Raw genomic sequence first — 26101 nt, forward strand, 5'->3', positions numbered from 1 at the left:
TGTAGACAACATGATTGTCTAAGTAGAAAACCTGATGGATTCTACAAAAAGTTACTAGAATAAGTGAGCTTAGCAAGGTTGCTTTCCCTTGGTAGTAAATTTCAGAGGTAAAGTTCAGTTCACTTTTTTATTTTATTTTATTTTTTAAAATTAATTTTTATTGGAGTGTAGTTGCTTTGCAATGTTGTGTTAGTCTCTACTGTACAGCAAAATGAATCAGCTATAGATATACATATATCCCCTCTTTTTTGGATTTCCTTCCCATTTAGGTCACCACAGTGCATTAAGTAGAGTTCCTTGTGCTATACAGTATGTTCTCATTAGTTGTCTATTTTATACATAGTATCAATATGTCAATCCCAATCTCCGAGTTCCTCCCACCCCACCTTGGTATCCATACATTTGTTCTCTACATCTCTGTCTCTATTTCTGCTTTGCAAGTAAGATCATCTATACTACTTTTAATTCTTCCTGCTAGTGTTAGTAACAGTCAGTCAAATAAATACAGCATTTATTCACCAAAGACTAGATACATTTAAGACTATTTCAACCTTTAGTGTTTTTAACTTACTAGGGCCCCATCATTGTACTGTTTCTTATGTTGAAGTGTAGACCATGGGAAGAGCAGGTGTACCAGTAAGAGGGGAAACATTTGCAACAAGTTCTAGACAGCATGGTCCAATATAAGTATATTATCAGCCAACAAGTTCTAGACAGCATGTTCCAATATAAGTATATTATCAGCCACATACGACTTTATTTTCAAACAGGTGAAATTAATTTTAATAATATGTTATTTACCCACATGTACCCCAAATATTATCATTCTAACATGTAATCAGTATAAAAATTATTGAGATACTTTATATTCTTTTTTTTTGCGGTATGCAGGCCTCTCACTGTTGTGGCCTCTCCCTGTTGCGGAGCACAGGCTCCGGACGCACAGGCTCAGCGGCCATGGCTCACGGGCCCAGCTGCTCCGCAGCATGTGGGATCTTCCCGGACCGGGTCACGAACCCGTGTCCCCTGCATTGGCAGGCAGACTCTCAACCACTGCGCCACCAGGGAAGCCCTTTATATTCTTAATACATTTTATAAAATCTTTGAAGTCAGGTGGCTATTTTATACCTACAGCACAACTCAATTCAGATGATATATTTTCATTGGAAATATTTGATCTATATTTAGATTTCATAAAATTTACAATTGGAAAAGTAGAGTTATATACCCAAGTTGTTCCAAACATACTTAAAAATTTTCCAGTAACTGAATTGTGTACCTAAATGTCATTCCTCTTTAATATTTGCATTCTCATTGATAAAACTGGTTCATCGTTTCTAGAATTCATTTGACTTCAAAGCTACATCTGTCCAGGTTAAGGTAATTCACTAAACTCTTGTCTTAACACCAAATTCAAAAAGGTACGGCATAAGTTGTTAAGGTAACTCAAACTTTATCCATATTGAAAAAATGTTTTCAAAAATTTCTTGTAGTTTTTGCAGTTAGCTAGTGCTGTCAATTATAATTAAAATTTTCCATATTTTGATTCATACTAGAAAAATGTGTTAATTATAATTGATATTATGAAAAGTTTCAATGTCAACATAAATACCTGGCCAGGTAGGTCACAAAATATGCTTTTCCTTTCCTTGGAACTTCAAATTTAACTCTTTAATTTAAAAATGTTTTTTATTATTGAATATTTGATAGGCATTCCTTTTGTTTCAAGAACATCTTGAGTTGAAATTAACATATAGTAAGTCTTTTGTAAACCTCACCACAACTCAACCAGTGAGCATTGACAGAGAACTCAGGATCATTAAATTCATTGTCTTCTAATTCTCTTAACTGTTCCATAAACCTGCAACGTTCATAGCTTTTGCAGGTATGTACTAAATTATTTTAAGAACTGTATCCATGATACAGAGTCTGCTTCAGAAAACTATGGACAAATATTTTTAACATGTACTATGAAGGATGAAGCAGGAGGGGAAAACTTTAGTTTTGTTTTAAAATTCCTATAAGGAATTCCCTGGAAGTCCAGTGGTTAGGACTCCATGCTTTCACTGCTGAGGGCCCGGGTTCAATCCCTGCTCAGGAAACTAAGATCCAGCTGTGCGGCTGGGCCAAAAAAATAAAAATAAATAAAATGCCAATAAATCTGGACTTTCAACCTAACATAGCGCGAGCACCATTTGTGTGCTGGAATTTTAAAAAATTCTAGTCAAATTCCTTATTGACAGATGTAGAAGATTAAAAAACATTTATGTCACAAGTTCAGAGATTTGGACTGTGAATTGACAAAATTTTTTACATATTTGGAAGTTACTTGAGACAAAATGTACCCAAAATATTTATTAATTGCATAGTGTCATCTGAGATCTAGAGAAAAGTAATTTAAAACATTTGGAATCAATTGATTTTTAAAATTAATTAATGTATTTAGTTTTGGCTGTGTTGGATGTTCATTGCTGTGCATGGGCTTTCACTAGTTGTGGGGAGTGGGGGGCTGTTCTTCATTGTGGTGCGTGGGCTTCTCATTGCGGTGGCTTCTCTTGTTGCAGAGCATGGGCTCTAGGTGCACAGGCTTCAGTAGTTGTGGCACGTGAGCTCAGTAGTTATGGCTTGCAGGCTCTAGAACTCAGGCTCAGTAGTTGTGGCACATGGGCTTAGTTGCTCTGCAGCATGTGGGATCTTTCCCGGCCAGGGCTCGAACCCGTGTCCCTTGCGTTGGCAGGCAGATTCTTAACCACTGCGCCACCAGGGAAGCCCTGAATCGATTGATTTTTGATATCGTTAGAAATGTCATATTCTATAGGCAATTGTTTAGTGGTTTAATTGAAGATCTTTCACTTTTTATAAGGTAGGGTTTTTTTCCTCATAATTGTCTGATAAACTGTCCATAACTGAAATAATAATTTCTTTTACCATGTCTCCATCAAAAAAATGGTATAGTAGGGACTTCCCTGGTGGTCCAGTGGTTAAGACCGTGCTCCCAAGCAGAGGGCCTAGATCCCGCATGCATGCCGTAACTAACACCCGGCGCAGCCAAATAAATAAATATTAAAAAAAAATACCCTGATAACCATTTAAAAAAAAAGGTATAGTAGTCAGAGATGCAGGCGCAGATCCTGTTAAAAATCATTGAAATATTTTTGGACATTTAATTCTGATTTCAGACAACCTGTTTTGTTGATTCATTTTTAATGTTAGAAATGAACTTCGTATTTACTTTATATTTGCTGACATTTGTTAGTAGTATTTACTTTATTATCTTGAAAAGTTGTTTACACAACAAAAAGCCTTTTTGTTTCACCTTGCTGAAGCAAAGTGCAGTTGCCATTCATTATGAAACTTAAAACATACCTTCTTCCCGTCTTTTTCTTTGCCGTTCTGAAGTAGTACTGTTATTTGCATCTCTGCTCAATAATGCGTCCGTGGTATGCCTTCATTTTGAACTTAAAAATCTGTTTATATTTACATTTTAAAACTAGAAACATAATTTGACTATCATTAAAAGCTGATGGTATTCTACTCTAATTACCAATTCTGATGTGTGTAGGTATCACTGTAACTCAGTAGTTCTCAAGTGATGTGATTTTGCCCACCAGGGGACATTTGGTATGTTTTGGTCACCACGACCTGTGGGGGGTGAGAGAATGCTATGGCATCTAGTAAATAGAGACTAGGGATGCTGCTAAACCCAGGAGAGCCTCCCACAACAAATTATCTAACCCAAAATGTCAGTAGTGCTGAGATTAAGAAACCCTGCTGTGACTCATGCTGTCTGCATAAAATATTTTAAAAATAAACTACATTGTTAAATCCGTACATAGAAAGTCATTTGAGCTGAATCAATCCATTGGTATCAGCTAGATTGGTGATGTGTTTATGGGTAGTACTAGAAACGACACACATGCCCGACGTACACTGTAATAGAGCAGCAGTACCTTATGCCATACAGTGATGAAAATGAAATGAAGTCTTTCTAAAACAATGTTGTATCTAATGGAATAATATTTTACACTGCTTTAGTTTTTTTAGTTTAAATTAATTAAAATAAAAATTCAGTTCCTCGGTTGCACTAACTACGTTTCAAGTGGTCAGTAGCCACATACGGCTAGTGGCAACAGAAGAGGTCTGGAAAATTAGACATGATAGGTTGATTAACACCCATCCTCACACTATAGGGCAGGAGTAAGTTGACTCCTTACTCACCTTAGGTTTTGAAGTGTGGTATTTTAGCCTGGTTTCTATAGGCACTAGATATCTCTACTTTCTTTCTAAAAATAAAGAGACCAACACATTGTTTTTTTTTTTTTTTTTTTTTTTACGGTACGCGGGCCTCTCACTGCTGTGGCCTCTCCTGTTGTGGAGCACAGGCTGCAGACACGCAGGCCCAGCAGCCATGGCTCACGGGCCCAGCCACTCCACGGCATGTGGGATCTTCCTGGACTGGGGCATGAACCCGTGTTCCCTGCATCGGCAGGCGGACTCTCAACCACTGCGCCACCAGGGAAGCCCCAACACATTGTTTTATTAGAATATAATTCTGGGTTCTTAACCCTGCATTTTTTCTAAGGTCAGTTACCACTGAAAAACAGGCCTGACACCGGTAGTACCTTAGATTCCCAACTGTTCCTATATCCCACTAGGATGAAACTGCTGGATCACAGCTATTACCCCATTTCCTGAGCTTCTATTCACACTTTGTTGAAATTAGGGAGAGAATGAAGAAGTATTCATCATAGTTTCTCAATAAAACTTCCTTCTTGCTTAAAAAGCACCTTTCCATATATCTGGAAGAGCAAGGAGTTCAAAACACAGCAGATTATAGAAATGTTTAAGGGTACCTGAGTAGGATACACTCAAAGGAGCTAAGGCTTGTTTCCATTGTCAAACAGGATGTCAGGTCATCTCCCCTTTGGTAATAACATTTAAAGCACAGCTTGGTAGTAGCTCTTTGAGGTTTAGTGTTATGAAGCTGTCATCTTTCATCCCTGCTTGTTCTTAGGCTGAAGGTTTTAGTCTAAACAGGTAGAAAGTCAGATATAGAGTTAGTTTAAGGGGAGGGTACCTACCTTGTATCATGGGGCATATAACTGACTTTTTTTTTTTCTGGAATGAGAAACTAGTGTTAACTAGTAGAATGTGCTGTTCTCTTTATTTATTTTCTTAACTGTTTTGAGCCTGAGTATCTGATTCTTTGTAGCTACCTAGGTGAACAAGTTTTACAGTTTTTACTACAAGCATGGTCTTGCCTCTTGAACTTCATACCCTACCTAGAGGTCCCACAAGTACTTCAAACTTGACATTCCAAAGAATATGCCTTATTGAATATACCAATTTAAGAACCATATCCCCCTGTGTTTACTACCTCAGTGGTATCATCATCTGTTCAGTTGCCTAAAGCAGAAATCTCAAGGTTGCTTTAGAGTCATCTCTCTCCTTTACCTAATCAGTCAGTAGGTTCTTTAAGCTTTATCTCCTAAATATTGGGTTGGCCGAAAAGTTCGTTCGGGTTTTTGTACAGTGGTACAAAAACCCGAACGAACTTTTCGGCCAACCCAATATTTCTCAAAGTCTCCATTTCTACAACTACCATTTCAATTCAAGGCCTCATAACCTCTCACATTTATTCAGTCACTGGAGTTGAATTTCAGAAGTGCAGGTCATCAACACTACTGATGGGAGTATGTTGGTACCATGTTTGAGGGCAGTTTGGCAATATCTAGTAAAGTTCAAGTTGCCCAAACCTTACAATACAGTAATTTCATTCCTTGGTATATATCTTTGAGAAACTTTCCCAAATGATCACAAGGATATATAAATAAGAACATGTGTTGGGACTTCTTTAGAGGTCCAGTGGTTAACACTCGGCACTTACAGTGCAGGGAGTGCGGATTCGATTCCTGTTTGGGGAACTAAGATCCCATGTGCTGCACAGTGTGGCCAAAAAAAACCCCCACGTGTTAAGTATTGTTTTTTATTGTTTTTAATACCAAGAAAATTGGAAACCATATACATTTCAGGCAACAGAATGGATTGTGATATATTTACACACTGGAATATTATATAACACTGAAAATGGATTAGAACTACACAAATCAATAGAAATCTCACAAATATAATATTGAATAAAAAAGTTGCAGAATATAAGGTAATTTGCACATATTAAAAACAAAAACCATTTAGAGACATACTCATATTTAGTAAAAGAATAAAGCTGTGTATAGGGATGATAAGTGACAAAATCAGGAGAGTGTTTACTTCTGGGAAGAGACAGATATGCAATCCAGAAGAGGTACATGGAGAGTTTGAAAGGTATTTGTAACACTTTATTAAGTTGGATATTGGGTAAACAAACATTCAGTATATTCTTTTCTGCATTCTTTTCTATGTCTAAAATATTTCATTAGAAAAATCATCAGATTTTAAACCTTGTGTGATTCCCCATCATTGATAGGGATAGAATAATGTCCAGATTTCTTCAAATGACATCTTTCTAGCCTTATTTACTACCACTCTTCCATCTATCCTAAGATCTGGCTGAATTAGACATGGCTACAGAGTATCAAATTTCAAACCTCTGTGCCTTGCACAGGCTGTTTTCCTGGAATGTCTTCCTATTCTTTTCACCTAGCAAAATCTTATTTAATGCTTCAAAATCTAGCTCAGATGTCACCTTTCTTTAAAGCTTACTGGATTCTTTGAGGCCAAATGCCATAAGACTTTGTACATTGCCATAGGACTTTGTATGTTTCTCTCTTAGAGCACTTATCACACTGAGGTATAGTTGTTTACATGTGTGTCCTTCACTAGATGGTGAGCTTCTAAGGTCAGAGACTTTGTTTTACTTCTGGAATCTCTGCCCTAGCACAGTGCAGTATGGTACAATAAATGTTTGTTGGGTGCATGAATAGATGACTGGAATGAATGGTTTCAAGGCTTTATACTGCTACCATTGTCTTCTAGAATCATCAGCTGACCTGAGGTCCTAAAAAGTTAGGGAAGTGGATATTGAGATGCCTTAGAAGTCCTTGTAGGAAGCCTCCCCACCCATAGTACTTCCCAAATGTGTCTGTGGAGCCCCATTATAAAAGTCAGCTTCAGATCTTAATAAACAACAGTCTTGGCAGCTTCTGGGTTAACCTAGTATAGCCAGGAAGTACACTTTGGAATTGTTAGCAGAGTCCACCTTTCTCAATGATGAGGTGAGTTATTTATCCCAACACAGTAGAAATTACTAACTTCTGATTCCCTCCAGGGTAACAAGAGGACAGCCAAAAGGTTTTAATTAGCTGAAATGGGGCTTTGAGACAACTAAAGCCACTTTAAAGTGTATTACTGATAGCATTATATATTGTCTTCCTTTTTTTTTAAAGTAACAAGTCAGGGCAATTAATGCTATTTTTTATCTTGCAGATTCACTGAATTTTAAGGATGATTTTAAGGATTCCTTAAAAAACCCTCTCATTGGCTGAGTGATGGGCTGCTGTCATTTATGTAAGCTAGAGGCCCTGCTGAAGGAATCTGTGATTCTGAATGTGTTTCACATGCTAATGTTATAGCTGTTTGGATGCCTTACTGCTCTTGGCAGTAAGGTGTTTTTTTCAGGCCCTTTGTGAGGTTACAGGTTCTCTTGTGTGCTTCCTACTGAGGACCTTCCCAGATGTATATTGTCTTATAAGCCAAAAGGGAACCAAGGAAACAGTTACAATTAACAGGCAGCTGCAAAGCAGAGCCATTTAGTCTCTTCAGTGTGGTTTGGTGGAGAGTCTAGAGGCTTCAGTCTGGCTTTAAGAGAAGCAGCTGCATCACCAGCTGGAGACTGACACACTGTAGGGGGCGGGCACAGCACAGCTGAGATCCATCCACTCCCATATGAGACTGAAAGACCTGACTTCAACTTTGCTAGTTGCTTTGTGTTTACGTTTAGTTTAGGGGAGAGGAGGTACAGAACTTGCCATGAGCATCTTTGAGTCAGCACTGAGCAAAAAGATGCAAACAGGACCCCCCCAGGCAAAGGTCTCATGGCTTTCACTAAGGTTTCCTGCTACCCCTTAGCTGGAAGAGATTCAAAACAAGAGCCTGGGAAAGGAAGCTGTAACTTTTCTCTTTGGTTTACTGGGAAAACTTGGATGGCTATTTTTTTTTTTTAGTTGCATTAACCTTAATTTAACTTATCTAGTAAGATTTCTTTAGCCTGACTTAGTAAAAATTGGGTAATAGTCTCTCCATCCTTATAAGAAAATGTGTCAAGACATTCTTATCTTTCCTTGCCTGATTAAATTAACTCATATTTCAATACTCTGCTCAAGCACCATCTCCTTTAGAATGCCTTCCCCAAGTTCCCAGGTTGGGCTAATACCCCTCCACTGTGTGCTCATGGTACCTTTGGTCTACTCTTTGTCAGTCTAGCCCTTACTACATCATAATGAGATTGTCTTGGTATGTGTCTCTTCCACTAATCTGTAAGTTCCTCGCTACCTGGGATCAAATTTCATTCACCTCCCCCATTGCCTAGTAGGTATTCAGGTGTTTGTCAGATTGAACTGTCGAGTCATGGGCTGTGCTATCAAACCCTTAGCTTCAGATACCATAGGACTCTCTTCTAGGGACAGAGTATTCCTTCACTATGTGAGAAAGCAGTCAATTTGCAGAGTAAGGGAGGGGGAGAAGATATAGAATTTCTCTCTTTCTGAAATGGTGCATACAGGATAAACAAAGTCCTGTAATCACTTTAAAACTAAATCTCTCCTTTTTGTAGCATCACTTTTTCAGGAGGAGAAAAGCTTACCATTATTTCTGGTATATTGGAGAGAAAGCAGCTAATAACTTCTTCTGGAGCATAAAACAATTATATGCAGCCTCCCGTAGAGGCAGTCTGCCAGAGCCGGCCGCCTCACCCTCCACATGGGCTTCATCTTCTTACTCCGGATTTCATAGACTCTCCCCCAAAGACCTTCATCTTGTTGCACTATTATGATGAATGTGTGGAGCTGGCTCTTACCCCCTGGTTTACTAGCTATTATTGGAGGTGCTGTCAAAGAATCAGGCCTCAAATTTATCCTCCCGTTAAGTCCTCTCCTGGGCAGCACTGCTTGGTTCTAAGTAGTAGTCATCTAGTCTCCTCTCCTTTTCCCTCCTCCCACTGCCTTTGAATGTAAGGAAACTGCAGGCCCTGTTGCAAACAGAGGTATGGTAGAAAGTAAGGCTGTAAATCATTTTTACCACAGCTCTTTGTTTGCACTTGTTCTAGGCCTAGAGAGAAGCTCAAATACGTGAGGGCCTGCATGTGCTGTGAGACCTCCATCAATTTCAGTCACAAACCCATTCCATGTCATTTCCTCAATAGGTTGGTCATGTCTGTCTCGCAGCAATGTCTCTGGGATCTCCTCTCTATAATGAGTTAGAGATTCATTGGTTTCTAAACACATGGGCCTTACCTACTTGCCTGTCTACTCTTAACTACTCCTCTGAGTGATAACCACATGGCCTCTGATGAGTTTTTTTTTTTTTCCGGTACGCGGCCCTCTCACCGTTGTGGCCTCTCCCGTTGTGGAGCACAGGCTCCGGACGTGCAGGCTCAGCGGCCATGGCTCACGGGCCCAGCCGCTCCGTGTCACGCGGGATCTTCCCGGACCAGGGCACGAACCCGTGTCCCCTGCATCGGCAGGCGGACTGTCAACCACTGCGCCGCCAGGGAAGCCCTCTGATGAGTTTTTTTAATGTCTTATATGATTTTTTAATTTGTCCCCGCAGGGACTCTTACAGCCTTCCTCTTGTAAGGGTTTCTGTTAAATAGATGCTCTCTGGGTCTCTGACTTAGTAGGCTGCCATTTAGTCAATTTGAGGCTTTTATTTTGACTCTTATAATTCTTTGCAGAAAAAAATAGGGCCAAAGGTACATTGGGTACCATTTGTAAATCTCAGGATGATTGATAAATACCCATTTCCTTTAGCAAACAGTGGATTTTGTTCAATAATAGATAGTGATTAGGTTGTTGAGAAAAATAGCTTTGGAGCTAACTCATTAATAATGCTGATATTGAGAGTGCTATTAATATTGAAAAAACAATATTCCTCAGTAATATTTCTTTTCCTGTGGAGAAAGTATATTGCAACGAAGTTTTAACTTTTCCCCTTTCCAGTGAGAGATACCATCAGCTTCACCTAAGCAGAATGGTTCAAAACATTGAACAGCTTATTTATTCTTCATTTACTTCTTGATTTACTAAACTATCCTATTCTCCTTACTTTACTACCCAGCTCCCCTGCTTTTTCTCCGACACCCATCCTTTCTACCTCTCAAGGCTCCTTTCTCTAGCCAGCCCTACCACCTGCCCCTACTATTTATACCCAGTCTTCTTATGGTAAATCACTTGTGCTAGGGCTTCTCTGAAGGCAACAGAGCACGGGACAGAGCAGGTGAAAGCAGCCTGCTTTTTCAGAGCTGAGAAGAAAGGCAAAACTCTCCATCACAGTGGGTGGGCCGAGCAGTCAGGGCCGAGTAACGCTGCATCTCAGTGGTTAGCACCTGAAGGCTCAGAACTAACAGTGCACTGTAATAAGATTCATCTCTTTTCACTTAACTGATGTGGGCTTTATGGTAAATGTTCGCCTGCTTAATTACTTTGGCAGAGTCGCTGATTGCCTTTTCTGAGGAGTTTTAAAAGATCCCCCTGGGATGGAGCATAAACCCCTTTTCATGTCTTTTAATTTCATTCTTTACTTGGAGTACTTGAAAACCAGTATGTGATCCATATGGCCAGTATCCTCACTCCTTTATGTGAACATCAAGACCACTCCTTTCTAGCATGGTGTCTGTATGGCCCACACTGGACCAACTCAGAAATCTTGACCGCCTTCTTCCGTTTTTATCCACATGAGATCCCCATTCTTCCCTCTCCACCATTGATGTATATGCACAGCTCTTCTCATTTAGTTTGCAATCCATGTGCATCTTTTTCTCTAACCAGTATGGGATCCACAGAATATTTCCCTCTCTCCCCAGTCTAGCATGTGATCCATTAAATTAATTTCCTTCTATTTTTGAAGTGATAGGAAAGGAAGACTAAGTTAGTCAGTTACTTTTTTTTGCCATCCTGCACCCCCATGCTCAAAAGTTATAAATGCCTTATAATAAATTGATTAATTGCACAAATGGGAATGAGGTATAATTAAAATACTTCCAGTTTTTGGCACATGGCAGTTTTTTTTCTTTAAAGTTCTCAGGTCACATTCAAGGGATTGGAATGTTCACCATTAACTAAAAGTAGATCACTTCTTGGGGTTTTGAGCTGATCTCCACTGCCTCAGTAGTCCTCCCAGGTATGTATTAGGATTTTCCTGTATCCTGAGTAGGGCAGAAAACCTATTACACATTTTTACATGGCCCATTTTGTTCCTTTATATTCACTAGTTTATGAGAGTGTAGAGGGGCCTTGCTTCTGGAGACAGGAAATCCAGGGCTAAGCTACTAATTGCAAAGGCTATCAAAGGTTTGCATTCTATAGCCCCAGGAACTCTGCCAGCAACTGCTGGCCTGCCACTAGAGACAGAGTAAGGGAATCTGTAGCACAGAGTAATGGGATGTGAGCAGACGTAGGCTAATCTTGTAGGTGTTTTGTCCTAGGAAAGTTTTGGGGCCTCTGTTCATTTATTGAGAGAAAGCTTTGATAAAAAGCAGACATTTCTAAGGGGCATGGATTAAGTGATGTCTTTTATGGAAATGTAGATGGTCCATTTGACTTCTGTGGTTCCTTTATTTCCTGTGGTTCATTCTTCTCCATTTACATTCATTGTGATTACGGAAACAGTGAAACAATGTCAGGCCAGTATCTAAAGCAGGAAGGAATTCTGTTTCTGTCTCATGGCAGTGCTGGAGGAGATAATTTAGCCAAAGTGTAAAGCCCATGGCATCTTACTTGGCTTAAATCTATGGTTTGGGGCCACAGTAACTAGAAATTAGCTCGGTTTTCAAGCAAAGTAGCTATAACCAATTGCTTAATTTCTAGCAGGTGATGAGGCGGAAACCTACTTTGGGCAAAATCATGCATCAAGGTAGAAAGCTCAAACTGCCAAAATGTGTAGCCATGCACAGCTTCAGAAAATGAGGCCACTGCCCCTCAGGCCATGTACGTTTCATACACATTAACTCTTTCCGCTTTCCCTCCACTTAACGAATTGTGAACTTTCATTTGTCCAATGCAGATACTGGAAAAATGTTGTCCAGTAGTTGTAAGTTACCTAGTGTGACACATGTGTTTCTCACCTAGAAATCAAGAGGAATATTGACTTAAATCATTCTCTAATTGAAAACCTGAGGGTTACTATGGTGTAGTATGAGGCATTCTCTATTCCATTTCCTTCAGTCAATAAAGTTATGTATACAAATAAATCAAGTTCTCTTGGCCAATTTACAGACTTGGATCATTGAATAAAGCAAGCAACTAGAGGCATTGGCCAGTAGCTCATCCTTCCTGATGGTTGTCAAAATGCCTTCTATAGTAAGGGTCCATTTTTGTGTCTCTGGTCCTGAAAAGAATGGCCACAGGAACAGTAGTATAAGGAAGGGGATAATTGGCCTGAAAGGGTTAAAACCTAGTACATAAGGGATAAGTTGGAGGAAAACCCTAACAGGTCACTTGCTGAAGTTTTGACTAGATAGTGTCAAAGTAAAAAGGTTAAAAGGTATTCTTATTTGAGGTTTCATTTTGTTTAATGTTAATCAGCAGAGTCTCTGAGGCGTGTAATACACTGCTGTTAAAAGGCATCAAGGGAAATTGCTTTTTTGGTTGCTGTTGAATTGGATAGGCTGAAGATTCATTGACTTCATGAAGAGGGAAGCTTATTACTGCATGAAATGGGAATATATGAGGCAATTCTGAAGGTGAAAAGAAATGTTAGTTTAAAGTTAAATAACATGGACTTCCCTGGTGGCCAGTGGTTAAGAATCCGCCTGCCAGTGCAGGGGACGTGGGTTCGAGCCCTGGTCCAGGAAGATCCCACATGCCGTGGAGCAACTAAGCCTGTGCACCACAACTACTAAGCCTGCGCTCTAGAGCCCTCGAGACACAACTACTGAAGCCCTCATGCCCAGAGCCCGTGCTCCACAACAAGAGAAGCCACAGCAATGAAGACCCAATGCAGCCAAAAATAAATAAATAAATTTATAAAAGAAAAGAGTTTATGAACCATTAAAATAAATAAAAGTTAAATAACTCAACCTCAGGTGGACCATTTTAATCACTGCCACATACCACTCAGTCTACCTTCACCCTTTCTCAGAGGCCAGTCTTGTAACCTGTATGTTTGAAGGTTTCCCAAGTTGAAGCAGTTATGAATATGATAGTTTTCTTGTCTTTTTTTTTGGCTGTGCTGCATTGCACGTGGGATCTTAGTTCCCTGCGTAGGGTTCAAACCCGTATCCCCTGCAGTCCTGCAGTGGAAGCGTGGAGTCCTAACTTTTGGACCGCCAGGGAATTCCCCTGGTTTTCTTGTCTTTAATTCCAGATATCTGGGAATATGCTCTGTAGTGTAGATCACTGGACTGCTCTTTTGGGTCTAGGAAAAGGGAAGATGCTTGAGGGAGGAAAGTTTCCTTTAGGGCAAGTTATGGTTATATAGGAAAACACAAAGGAAAGCTTTGGAAAGGAAACCCAACCAGATGAGGAAAACCTCCCTGGTACTCAGAGAGGTTGATGTCTTGCCCAAGGTCATGCAGCCTAGAAATGGGGGAATCAGGATTTTAACTCAGGTCTAATGCCTCTAAGGACTTGCCTTTTACATTATATACATCATGTTGTTCAGGGAAACGATGGTGCTTTAACTGGGCTTTCCAAAAGGAAAAATAAGGCTTTGGCTTTTTTTTTTTTTTTTTTTTTTTTCCCCCGGCGGTACGAGGGCCTCTCACTGTTGTGGCCTCTCCCATTGTGGAGCACAGGCTCTGGACGCACAGGCTCAGAGGCCATGGCTCACGGGTCCAGCCGCTCCGCCGCATGTGGGATCCTCTCGGACCGGGGCACGAACCCGCATCCCTTGCATCGGCAGGCGGACTCTCAACCACTGCGCCACCAGGGAAGCCCAAGGCTTTGGCTTTTTAGTGATAAAGAAAAATAGCATTCCATGTGAAGAAAACCATGTAAGCAAAAGCACGACATCCAGGTGTACATGTTTAAGCAAGTATTTGAGAATACAGGACTATAGCTCTTATGAGGCTGGGCTTGAAATCCAAATGTATTTTTATCAGGCTTCATATATTCACCCATAATCAGACTCTATAATGTAAATCTGGTAGACTTACAGGAATAAATTTAGGGTGAAACTTTTAGGAATCTTCTTAGTATGTACCATGTTGAGTATACGAGTTGTTTCCTCCTTCCTTGGAATCAGAGCTTATACAAACTTTGCCTGTAAACAGCCCTTGCCTGTTTTTCTCCTTTATCCCTGAAGGGTTTATATAGCAGCTTTTAGAGACAGTCAGTTTTCTTCAAATGTCTCAGTAAGGAAACACTCACCATGTTCGGAGCTTCTGGATGAAACTATTATTTATTTGTTGTTTTATAAAAGACCCTTAAAGGCTTCTGTCTGTGAGAGATAGCTGGGATTGTGAGAAATTGCATCTTAGGAGGATTTACTTTAGATTCACATTGGATATGAGGAAGAATCCACATTTTCTCTTAAGCTACATTGCCTAGTAACATTTCCATGCATTTCCTGGGTAAGTTGGGCATTAACTGTGTCTCAGCCAGCATCCACCCAGCACTGGGGGAAAGAAAGCTGCTTTGCAGAGTCATGAGTCAGAGAGAATTAGTTAAAAATGGACCAAGAAATCCTCAGCCAGTTTGTAGCTCAGCCTTGCTGTTCCATCTGTCCATTTCATTTTGCTTCAGTTTATATAAGTGACCCCTGTCTTCAATAGTCAGAAGTTGACAGTTGCATTGGAGGGTGGCCCAGATTCTTGCCCTTAAAGGTGCTTTGGGTGCAAAGCCATCCCTTACTGTGGCTAACTTTAGCAATTTCCCTTTCTGTGACATTGTCTGTTTCTTATTCCTTTTCCTTTTTGGGACTTTCCAGTTCAGTAGCATTAGGAGACCCAGTACCAGAGTATAACATACTCCCCCACTCCTCTTCCACCCCTTACCCCCAAATAAACGAACAAAAATTCAGGCTTACTTTTAGAAGATATTGGATTACTTTTATAAGAAATGCCAGAAAGCTTTTCCCTAGCCTCCTGGTATGACTTGAAAGGAAGAGGAAGCTTTACTGTCTTCAGTGACAACTTTTGTTCCTTCTTTGGGGGACAGCTGTTCATGTCTGAAACACCTTTTCTTCTGGGATGGGAATAAAACATTTTTATTGTTATTTTCATACTTTTGGAGAATAGCTGGTGATCATGGACCTCCTTACTTGTGGTAAGACTGGACAAAAACCTTCTTAGACTTTCATTTATTCAGTTTTACCAAAGGCTTGGGAATGTATTGGTGAGCAAAATAAATTTGGTCCCTGCTTTCATGGAGCATTTAGTTCCAGTTTGAGGAAAGCTGGAGGTTTGTTAAGAAATTATATTCCCATTCCCCACTAAGTTCTACCTCCAGACCCCTTTCCCTTTCCTTGGGCCTTATTTCTTTAAATCCTCTTCCTAGTCTTGGATGGATGGCTCTCTCTGGGTAATGTGGGCAGCTCCAACCATTTCTCAAAAAAAAAAAAAAAAAGGTCAACAGTGTTGAGAATAGGAGAACCTTCTTTCTCCCCACCAGTGTACCCCCAACATATTTTTTTCTTTTTTTTTTGGCTGCATCAGGTCTTAGTTGCTGTGTGCAGGATCTTCGTTGCAGCACGTGGGCTTCTCTCTAGTTGTAGCGTGCGGGTTTTCTCTTCTCTAGCTGTGACGCACAGGCTCCAGGGAACATGGGCTCTCTAGTTGTGGCTCGTGGGTTCCAGAGCACATGGACTCTGTAGTTTGCGGCACACAGCCTCTCTAGTTGAGGCATACGAGCTCAGTAGTTGCCCCATGGCATGTGGGATCTTAGTTCCCTGACCATGGATTGAACCTGCATCCCCTGCATTGGAAGGCGGATTCTTTACCACTGGACCACCAAGAAAGTCCCTAATTTATTTTCTATCTCTACAAATTTGCCTATTCTGAACTTTTCCTATAAATGGAATGGTACGATGTGTGGCCTTTTGTGTCTGGCTTCTTTTACGTAATATAATATTTTCAAGTTTCATTCATATTGTAGCATTTATCAGTACTTCATTCCTTTTTATGGGTGAATAATATTCTGCTGTAGCTCTACCACATTTTATTTACCCATTCTTCAGGTAATGGACATTTGGGTTGTTTTTTGGCTATTATGAATAGCCAAAAACATTTATGTACAAGTTTTTGTACACAAAAACTGCTATGAACATTTGTGTACAAGTTTTTGTGTAAACATAATGTGTTCATTCTTTTGGGCAACTATGTAGGAGTAGAATTTCTGGGTCATAGGGTAACTCTGTGTATTAACATTTGAGGAACTGCCAAACCACTTTCCAAAGTAGCTGTACCATTTTACAATCCTACCAGCAGTGTATGAGAATTCTAATTTCTTCCTGTCCTTACCAACAGTTGTTAACTGTCTTTTGGTTATTGCTATCTTAGTGGATATGAAATGGTATCTCACTGGGTTTCTCATCAGATACATGATTTGCAAATATTTTCTCCCATTCTGTGGGTTGTCTTCACTTTCTTTTTTAAAAAAATTTTATTTCTTTATTTTTGGCTGCGTTAGGTCTTTGTTGCTGCGTGCGGGCTTTCTCTTGTTGCTGTGAGTGGGGACTACTCTTCATAGCAGTGTGTGGGCTTCTCATTGCGGTGGCTTTTCTTGTTTTGGAGCATGGGCTCTAGGCGCGGCGTAGTTGCGGCTTGCAGGCTTCAGTAGTTGTGGCTCGAGGGCTGTAGAGCGCAGGCTCAGTAGTTTTGGTGCACGGGCTTAGTTGCTCCACGGCACATGAGATCTTCCTGGACCAGGGCTCGAACCCGTGTCCCTTGCATTGGCAGGCAGATTCTTAACCACTGAACCACCAGGGAAGTTCCTCTTTTCACTTTCTTGATGGTATCATTTGCAGCACAAAAGTTTTTAAACTTGACCTACTTTTTCTTTTGTGAGCTTGTGCTTTTGGTATCCTAAGAAATCATTGCCTAATCCAAGTTCATGAAGATTTACTCTCATGTGTTCTAAAACTTTTATAGTTTTTAGATCTTACATTAAATCTGTGTTCCATTTTGAGTTGTTTTTTTTTTTTTTTGCCACACCACATGGCATGTGGGATCCTAGTTCCCCAACCAGGGATTGAACCCATGCACCCTGCATTTGAAGCACAGGGTCTCAACCATGGGACCAACCAGGGAAGTCCCGTTTTGAGTTAATTTTTGTGTACGGTATGTGGTAGTGGTTCAACTTCATTCTTTTGCATGTAGATTTTCAGTTGTTCTAGCATCATTTCTTGAAAAGACTCTTCCCACTTAATTGTTTTGCCACCTTTGTCAAAGAGAAGCCTTAATCTATTCATAATGGCTGTTTTCTCATTCATTGCCCACTCATACCTTCCTCTTCTTCCCTACTCCTCCTCTCCTTTCAAGTCCCCTTTTCCAAAATACTTCTTAGCATGAAAGCTTTCCTTTGGCAAAGCGAGGTTTTGTTTAAATACCTGAAGGACTGATATTAGATAAAAACCAATCTCAAAATGCAAACAGGGAATTCTCTGGTGGTCCAGCAGTTAGGACTCTGCTCTCACTGACGAGGGCCCAGGTTTGATCCCTGATTGGGGAACTAAGATCCCACAAGTTTTGCAGTGTGGCCAGAAAAAAATAAAGAAGAAAATAAAAGGGAAAATACACGTCTCTTTCTTTGCCATGTATGGTGCTATGAACCCTGCTGCTGATAACCCATGTGGCTACATTTGTGACATTTGTGATTGGAACTTTGTGGCATAGGACCCTCAAAATGATCCTCTTCTAGAAGAGAAGGATACAATAACCTGAAATATAAAGGATATAAAGAGAGGAAGTCACCAGCAGCATGAGGAGCTGACTTTATCCACTCTACTACTTTGCTAAGACTGACTCTGGCTTGAGGTTTGCTTTGCCAAAATGCCAGGGTCTCTGTGGAGAGTAGAATATCCACGTATTTGTCTTCTCAGCTGCCATAACAAAATACCACAGACTAGGCAGCTTAAAAAATAGAAATTTATTTTCTTACAGTTCTGGAGGCTAGAAGTCCCAGATCAAGATCCAACAGGGTCAGTTTCTGGTGAGGACTCTCTTCCTGGCTTGCAGACAGCTGCCTTCTGGCTGTGTCCTCACATGGTGGAGAGAGAGAGATCAAGCAAGCTCTCTGTTATCCCTTCTTTGAAGGACAGTAATTCTGTTGGTTCAGTGCCCCACCCTTATGACCTCATTTAACCTTAGTTACTTCCATAAAGACTCTCTCTCCAAATATAATTACGTCAGAGGTTAGTGCTTCAATATATAAATTGGTGGGGTGGGGGCAGATATTGTCCATAACAATTCAATACAAACCTAGTGGGGATGCCCTGATTAAGCCTGTCCTAGCTTCCTGCTCCTGCAAGACTCTTCTCCCTGGTCTCTTCAGTTACCTTCTTTCCTTACTGACCTTCGTTTTCTACCAGGGTAGTCAGGGGCAAGGAACTTGTTTTCTTTGTGCACTATTCACCTTCTCTGAACCTGCCCTTCTTGGATGGAATGGGTAGGGAGGAACTTGAACTCATACTTTGATCATTCATCTTCTTTTTATTTATTTATTTTTTTGTTTTTAACATCTTTGTTGGAATATAATTGCTTTACAATGGTGTGTTAGTTTCTGCTGTATAACAAAATGAATCATCTATAGGTATACATATATCCCTATATCCCTTCCCTCTTGCATCTCCCTCCCACCCTCCCTATCCTACCCCTCTTCATTCATCTTCTGATAGAAAAAAATTGCTATTTCTTCTCTGGAACCTCAAATTTTAGACTTTAGCACTGGACAGTTGTTGCCTGTCAGGTGTTGATCAGTGAAAATGAGAGAGCTACTTTAGAATCTCTTAGTAGACCCCTCCCCAGATGTTCAGAAGAGATGATAGTAAATCTTTTTTTTTTTTTTTTTTTTTTGGCGGTACGTGGGCCTCTCACTGTTGTAGCCTCTCCTGTTGAGGAGCACAGGCTCCGGATCCACAGGCTCAGTGGCCATGGCTCACGGGCCCAGCCACTCCGCGGCATGTGGGATCTTCCCGGACCGGGGCACGAACCCATGTCCCCTGCCGTGTCCCCTGCATCGGCAGGCGGATTCTCAACCACAGCGCCACCAGGGAAGCCCGTAAATATTTTTTAAGGTGATATCAGTGGGAAGGAAAGCCTAATGAAAAGAGAGAGATTCCTTCTTCATCCATAAATCTGGTATTTCATCTTTCTTCTACTGAGAGCTAGTCAGGCATAAGTTTAATTCTGGGATCATGGCCAGGTGGGGAAATGTGAAATCACAACCCAAGTGAACCCTGGTAGCCTCCAAACTTCCTGGTGAAGGAGAAACTAAGTATTTCAGTCACTGCAAAGGTATGTGTCACTCAGTGTGGGCTTACTTAGCCTGGTTTTGGTGTTTTGTCATCTCTTTGCTGTCTTAGAACATATTTCCTTTTCAACAGTATGAAGTCCTGAGAACTTTAATAGGAAGCTTCCAAACCCTCTCTGAAATACCCTGCTAAAGAGCATGGAGGGAGAACAGCCAGTGTCAGTGTATTTTTCTTACCTCTTAGGCCTAGTGCCCTGCACCTGCTATCTTCAGAAGATCAGATTAGTACTCAGATTTTACAGATAACAATCCCAAATAAATAGCAAGAAAAGTAAAGCAGGGACATATACTCTTTGTCCTTTGTGGGTACTGAATTAGAAATTATTAACTGGATGTACAGTGTTCCACCCCTCTCAGGTTTCTAAACAGTCCCTTAATTTGCCTGGTGGGAGACCTTCCATCACTTGCTGAGATCTGAAGCTCTGGGACGAGAATGTCACAGGGCAGGTTGGAAGATGATTTTATCTTCATTCCAAATATAAATTCTTAGACTGGCAAATCTGTCATACCCTCAGAATAAGTTTGCCCAAACAATATTAGCATATATGCCCTGCAATATCAAACACAAGGCATCCACAGACCCAGCTGACGCTTGGCAGGTATAATGGTGAGAAGGGAAGGAAATAAGTGTACTTTTTTTTTTAAAATAGAGTCTTTTTTCAACTTTATTTATATTTGGCTGCATTGGGTCTTCGTTGCTGCACGCGGGCATTCTCTAGTTGCGGTGAGCAGGGGCTCTTCATTGTGGTGCGTGGGTTTCTCATTGCGGTGGCTTCTCTTGTTGCGGAGCACGGGCTCTAGGGCACACTCACTTCAGTAGTTGTGGTACTCAGGCTCAGTAGTTGGGGCTCGCAGGCTCTAGAGTGCAGGCTCAGTAGTTGTGGTGCACGGGTTTAGTTGCTCCACGGCACATGGGATCTTCCCAGACCAGGGCTCGAACCCATGTCCCCTGTATTGGCAGGCAGATTCTTAACCACTGCACCACCAGGGGAGTCCCAATAAGTGTACTTTTTGAAGATAGTAATTTTTTTTTTTTTGCGGTATGCAGGCCTCTCACTGCTGTGGCCTCTCCCGTTGCGGAGCACAGGCTCCGGATGCTCAGGCTCAGTGGCCACGGCTCACGGGCCTAGCCGCTCCGCGGCATGTGGGATCTTCCCAGACCAGGGCATGAACCCGTGTCCCCTGCATCAGCAGGCGGACTCTCAACCACTGCACCACCAGGGAAGCCCCGTACCTTCCAATTTTTTTCTTTCTCTCCCCCATTCCCTCTCGCCTCCTTTTCTTGCTCTGAGTGCCTGCCGCCCTTTCTTTCTTCCCTCTTTTTCTTTTTCTTTTCTCTCTTGCTTCCTTGCTTTATTTCTTGGCAAGAAAATTCCTCAGATAGAAAGGGAATAGAATTACAGCATCCCCATCTGTTCCATTCCCAAGGATTATTTAATTGTCCAAATTTCACCAGCTTCTCTGGATTGCCAGCTGGGCCCCAGTGGCTGCTACCATCCCACCCAGACAGACATTAGGGTTTTTTTTGGAGTTCTGTGTTTTCCAAACCTAGGCAAACCAAAACAAAACAAAAAAATCCTAGTTCAGTCAAGTCAGGATTTTTTTAAAATATAATTTTATATATTTATGTATTTGGCTGCATTGGGTCTTCGTTGCTGGGCGCAGGCTTTCTCTAGTTGTGGTGAGCAGGGGATACTCTTTGCTGCAGTGCATGGGCTTCTCATTGCAATGGCTTCTCTTGTTGCAGAGCACGGACTCTAGGCACGCGGGCTTTAGTAGTTTTGAACGCAGGCTCGGTAGTTGTGGCATATGGGCTTAGTTGCTCCGCAGCATGTGGGATCTTCCCAGACCAGGGATCGAACCTGTGTCCCCTGCATTGGGAGGCAGATTCTTAACCACTGCACCACCAGGGAAGTCCGAGTCAGGACTTTTTTTAAAAAAAATTTTTAATAAGAAATTTAAAGGAAACCTTAAAAAAAAATAAACCTACAAAAGCATGAAATAGATGTATTTATAGAATGCAGATTCTGTTTTCCAAAATAACTGAGATCTAATTGTAGATTGATTTGTCTATTGTATTTCCTTTCCTCAATCCCATCACTTTTGCATGCTGGATGCTATGACTCAGACTCTGCACTGGGTTAACTAAGTTAGTACTGCTGCTAGGTTTGGTGGGATTCTCAGTTCCCTAAACCTGCCCTCCCATCTTCTCACTGGGTTTAGCCTCCTGGTTTTCTTTTCTGCTCCTGGACTGTTGTCATCCTTGCCAATACCCCCAAACGTTGCCTTCTGAATGAGAAAAATATTTGACACCCCACTTGGTCACAATGGGTATTTGGGATTTAGACTAAGCCTCACAACCTTAACTTGCAGATGACATCTCTACCCTTCGTCCTAGCCTCTAGAAAAATAAGTTAGCAAAACTTGCCTCTTGCTCCTGACCCATTTCTGTCCTATTTGATTTGTTCATTCATTGAATATTTATTGAGCACCAGCTTGTGCTAGGCATTGAGCTAGATATTTGACATTGCTTTGTTATATAAATATTGCAAGAATCCTCTTAAGGTTTAGTTCACTCTTTCAACAAACATTTATTGTATGCCTACAATGTACCCTTCCTAGATACTGTGCTAACTGCTAAAGTAGATATTATTATTCCCATTTTTTTCCTCTTGTGAGACATACAGCTTCCCAAAATTGTTCAGGAAAACAAGTGGTCAAACTAGGATTCCAAACCATAGTGGGTTTTTTTTTAAGTTTCTGGCTTGTACTTATATTAGATTAAATGGTTTTATAATCCTTTACTATCAGTAAGTTATATTAAAAGAACGTATTGATTTCTATTATGCTATCCAGACATACACATTTTAATAAACTGTTTATTTTGGAAAAATTTTAGAATTACAGAAAAAGTGCAAAGATAACACACAGAGTTTCTGTATGCCCCTCAACCTAGTGTCCCCCATCTTACATTACCATGGAATATTTATCAACACTAAGAAATGGGCATTGATACATTGCTGTTAACTAAACTTCATACTTTATGTGGGTTTCACCAGTTTATCCATTAATGTCCTCTTTCTGTTCCAGGCTCCAATTCAGAGTTATCACATTGCATTTAGTTGTTATGTCTCCCCAATGGTCTCTGGTCTGTGACAGTTTTTCAAGTTTTGTTTTTCATGACCTTAACAGTCTCGAGGAGTACTGGCTAGGTATTCTGTACAATGTACACCAGTGTGGGTTTGTCTGATGTTTTTCTCACGATTAAATTCTGAGATTATGGATTTTTGAAAGTATATAACAGAGGCGAAGTGCCCTTCTCATCAGATCATACCAGGCGTTACATGACAGCCACATGACATCACTGGTGATATTCACCTTCATCACTTGGTTTAGGTAGTATTCGCCAGGATTCTTTACTGTCAAGATATTATTTTTCCCTTTCGCTACTCTTCTTTGGAAATAAGTCTAGCGTACTCTCAGTGGGAATGGGAATTAAACTCCACCTCCTAAGGAGGAGAGTATCTACACATGTTATTTGAAATTGTTCTGTTGGAAATACTTGTCTGTTCTCCACATTTCTTTAATCACTTTTATATCACTGTGGACCCATGCTAACCTCTGGTCTAAAACCTGTGCTTTTTCTGCTGTACCAGACAAGAAATGACAAAGACCTATACTAAGACATTTGTTTCAGGAAAATTTATTTCAGATTTCAGAGGTTTTTAATGGTAGATTTGATAAGACTTGGTGACCTTGAATGTGACAGAGTGGTGGAAAAAGGAGTGTTTGAAAACAACGCTCAGATTTTGGTTTGAATGGCTGGAAATAAAATTTTGGTTTGAAATATTAACTAACAGGGGCTTCCCTGGTGGCGCAGTGGTTGAAATATTAACTAACAAATATGATGATTGGTTGTAGGCTTTGATAAAGCTTAGCTTCTTCAGAGACTGTATTTAGCCTATGTGTTACTGAATGCCCTGTTCTCCCAAGTAAGAGCAGAGCAAACCACTACTTTTCTTTCTGACTGAAACACCAGGGCCCCCTAGTGGACAGCCCCCCAGGTCCTGTTTCTTGTCTAAAGGATGCTTGATTTTGTTTTTTGTTTGGTTGTGAGGTTTTTCCCTAGTTCATTTGCAGGGCAGAGATGCTTGATTCTGTTCTCTGTCTAATAAATTATTAAACCCTTCCCATTTTAAAGTAATCAGTTTACCCCGTGTGACCTCATGTTCCTAAGAGAACAGTTACTCTCTGACAGTTACTCCCATGCTCTCATACTCTAAACCAGAAGGTAGTTGACTTGTTTTAACTCATTTATCCTCTTATTCCATCTGGTACTATATTAATGTTAATTCTTTGTTTCAGAGCCATCATCAACCACTTTAACCCCAAAATTGAATCCTACGCTGCTGTGAATCACATATCCCAACTGTCGGAGGAGCAGGTAAGCCACTACTTTCCTCATAGTGACCCTGGTTTGTGGCTAGCATCAAGCCCTCTCTGATGGCAGAGGGATTCTATGACTGAGCTTCTAATGGGAGTGGCAAGAGCTAGGCTGCTAAGATGAATTAGTAAGGGATTTGTTGATAGTACTTTAAATAGAATGATGGCTTCTTTTTTTTGTGCCATATGAAGGGTTTGCTTAATTATATAGAAGATATGTAGGTGAAATTTTGGTGAATTGTTATTTTAGAGTGGGTGATATGGCATTTCTTCTTTTAATTTTAGGCAGAGAGTCATTTTGACTTTTGAAAATAAGAAATGAAAACTTAGCAATGGTTGAAACTGCCAATTAGAAAAACCCTGAGTTCAGCTTAATTTGATGCTGTTTGGCTCCTTAAAGCATGAGCCCTCCTTGGGGCAGATTTTCCTTAGTAATTGAGTTCTAATTTGCCTTGAGCAGTTATTTCGGAGCAGGTTTTTCTGTGGTATGGACCAAGTTGGGGATGCAGGTAGTGTTGTGTGTTTGTCTTCCTTGAGTCTGGCCTGATTTCCTCTTCTCCCAAAATTCCTGTACTTGGCCCTGCATTATATAAAATTACAGATGGGGCTTTAGCGTGACATGGTGTTGAACTTGATGTTTCAGAATGAGACTCTTGAGTCCTCTATTTAAAAGCACAAAATGAGACATGTATTCACACAATCTTCCTTCCTTCCCACCCTACTCCCAAGTTGGAGGGCCTGGGTATTCATGAGGTGAGAGTCCAGATATAGGCTCCAAGCCAATTAAAAAAAAAACACCTATGCTCTGCGCTCCCTTTTTTTGCCACTGAGCCTCTTGCTGGCAGGGCCAGCCAGCCAGCTGTTGTGTGATCGTGTGTTCAGTGTTCCTAAAAGCTGTTCCACTCGCCAGATGAGGCACCAAGCAAGCCTTTTGCCTAACAGACAGCTTCTCAGTATTCCCACAAGTGGCTCTTTCCTCAGCCAGATGGATAGGACTCAATTAGTCTATCAGTTATTCCCCTTGACATATTTGTTCTCTTTTGTGAGGCCAGCTGTGAGAATCCATCCTCTTATTTAAACCACTTTGATAAATGGCTTTCATTTTCTTTTTTCCTTTTCTGCCTATGGAGCAGTCCTAAGTCCTGTATAGGACTTTGATGCCACTGCTCTCTGTGAGGTGCTTCAAGATCCTTTTTCCTATTGGACCAGTTCAGATCAGTTTTATTCTATCATGTTTATGCAAAAGAATTCGACATCTTGAGTTTTGTATAGTGAAAGAAAGGGTGACTTTCTTACCACAGTGAGCTCTGGTTAGTCTAAAAGCTTTCAAAAAAAAAGGAAGACACATTTTCCCAGTCAGCCACGTGCATATTCATCCCCCAGCAGCTTGGGAAGGTCAGGCTGAAATCTTCCTACAGCAGTAGCAGCCACAGACCAATAATAAAAATCCATTCTGGCACATGAGGCAATCTGGAAAAGGATGATTAGCAAGCACGTGTCCTCACCCTTCTCCAACTTCTTTCAAAGTTAAATGAAGTGATGAAAGTGACTCTCAGTAAGAGTCCACAAGCCAGAGATGAGGCGACTTCTATAGACTGGGAGAGTACACAGCCCTATTTGAGAATGAGGAAGGGATAGCACTCTCAAAGATTTATTTTCTTAGTCAGTAAATAATTGCGTGCCTGCTGTGTACAAAGTATGGTCCTGGGTAGTAGGGATCAGTGGTGAATAATCTAAGTGTAGTTCTTGCTCTCATGGAGTTTTTGTAAATTCATTACCTCTCTTAACAACTCTTTTCACTTGGGTAGTGGGGGAAGGATGATAACTATTCTGGGACCCTTTTCAAAACTGCCCTCAAAATAGTTGTTGCTTCTCTTCCCTAACTGACTCTGAAGGGCAATAAATGACAGCATGAGGGTGCACTTGGTTTTATTCTCAGCATATCAGATTAAAAGTATTTTGACTCCTTGTTAATCTCCAGCATGTGTTGGAGCACTTCTCTCCCCTCAGTTATGAACATTAATGCTAATGTCACT

The 26101-nt window shown here is 40.8% G+C and overlaps 1 protein-coding gene across 19 annotated transcripts in view; it reads left to right on the top strand.

Moving 5' to 3' along the window:
• The window catches only part of ARMH3 (armadillo like helical domain containing 3), a 181164-nt gene that overhangs the window by 122077 nt on the left and 32986 nt on the right, over positions 1-26101 (top strand). For all 19 annotated transcript variants that reach the window (XM_067024827.1, XM_067024822.1, XM_067024831.1 and 16 more), the window contains one exon: positions 23988-24066. In XM_067024827.1, coding sequence (XP_066880928.1) covers positions 23988-24066 — 79 coding nt within the window. The remainder of the gene's footprint in view (positions 1-23987; positions 24067-26101) is intronic.

The sequence above is a fragment of the Kogia breviceps genome, chromosome 2 (genome assembly GCF_026419965.1).
Source record: "Kogia breviceps isolate mKogBre1 chromosome 2, mKogBre1 haplotype 1, whole genome shotgun sequence".
NCBI classification, from domain to species: domain Eukaryota; kingdom Metazoa; phylum Chordata; class Mammalia; order Artiodactyla; family Physeteridae; genus Kogia; species Kogia breviceps.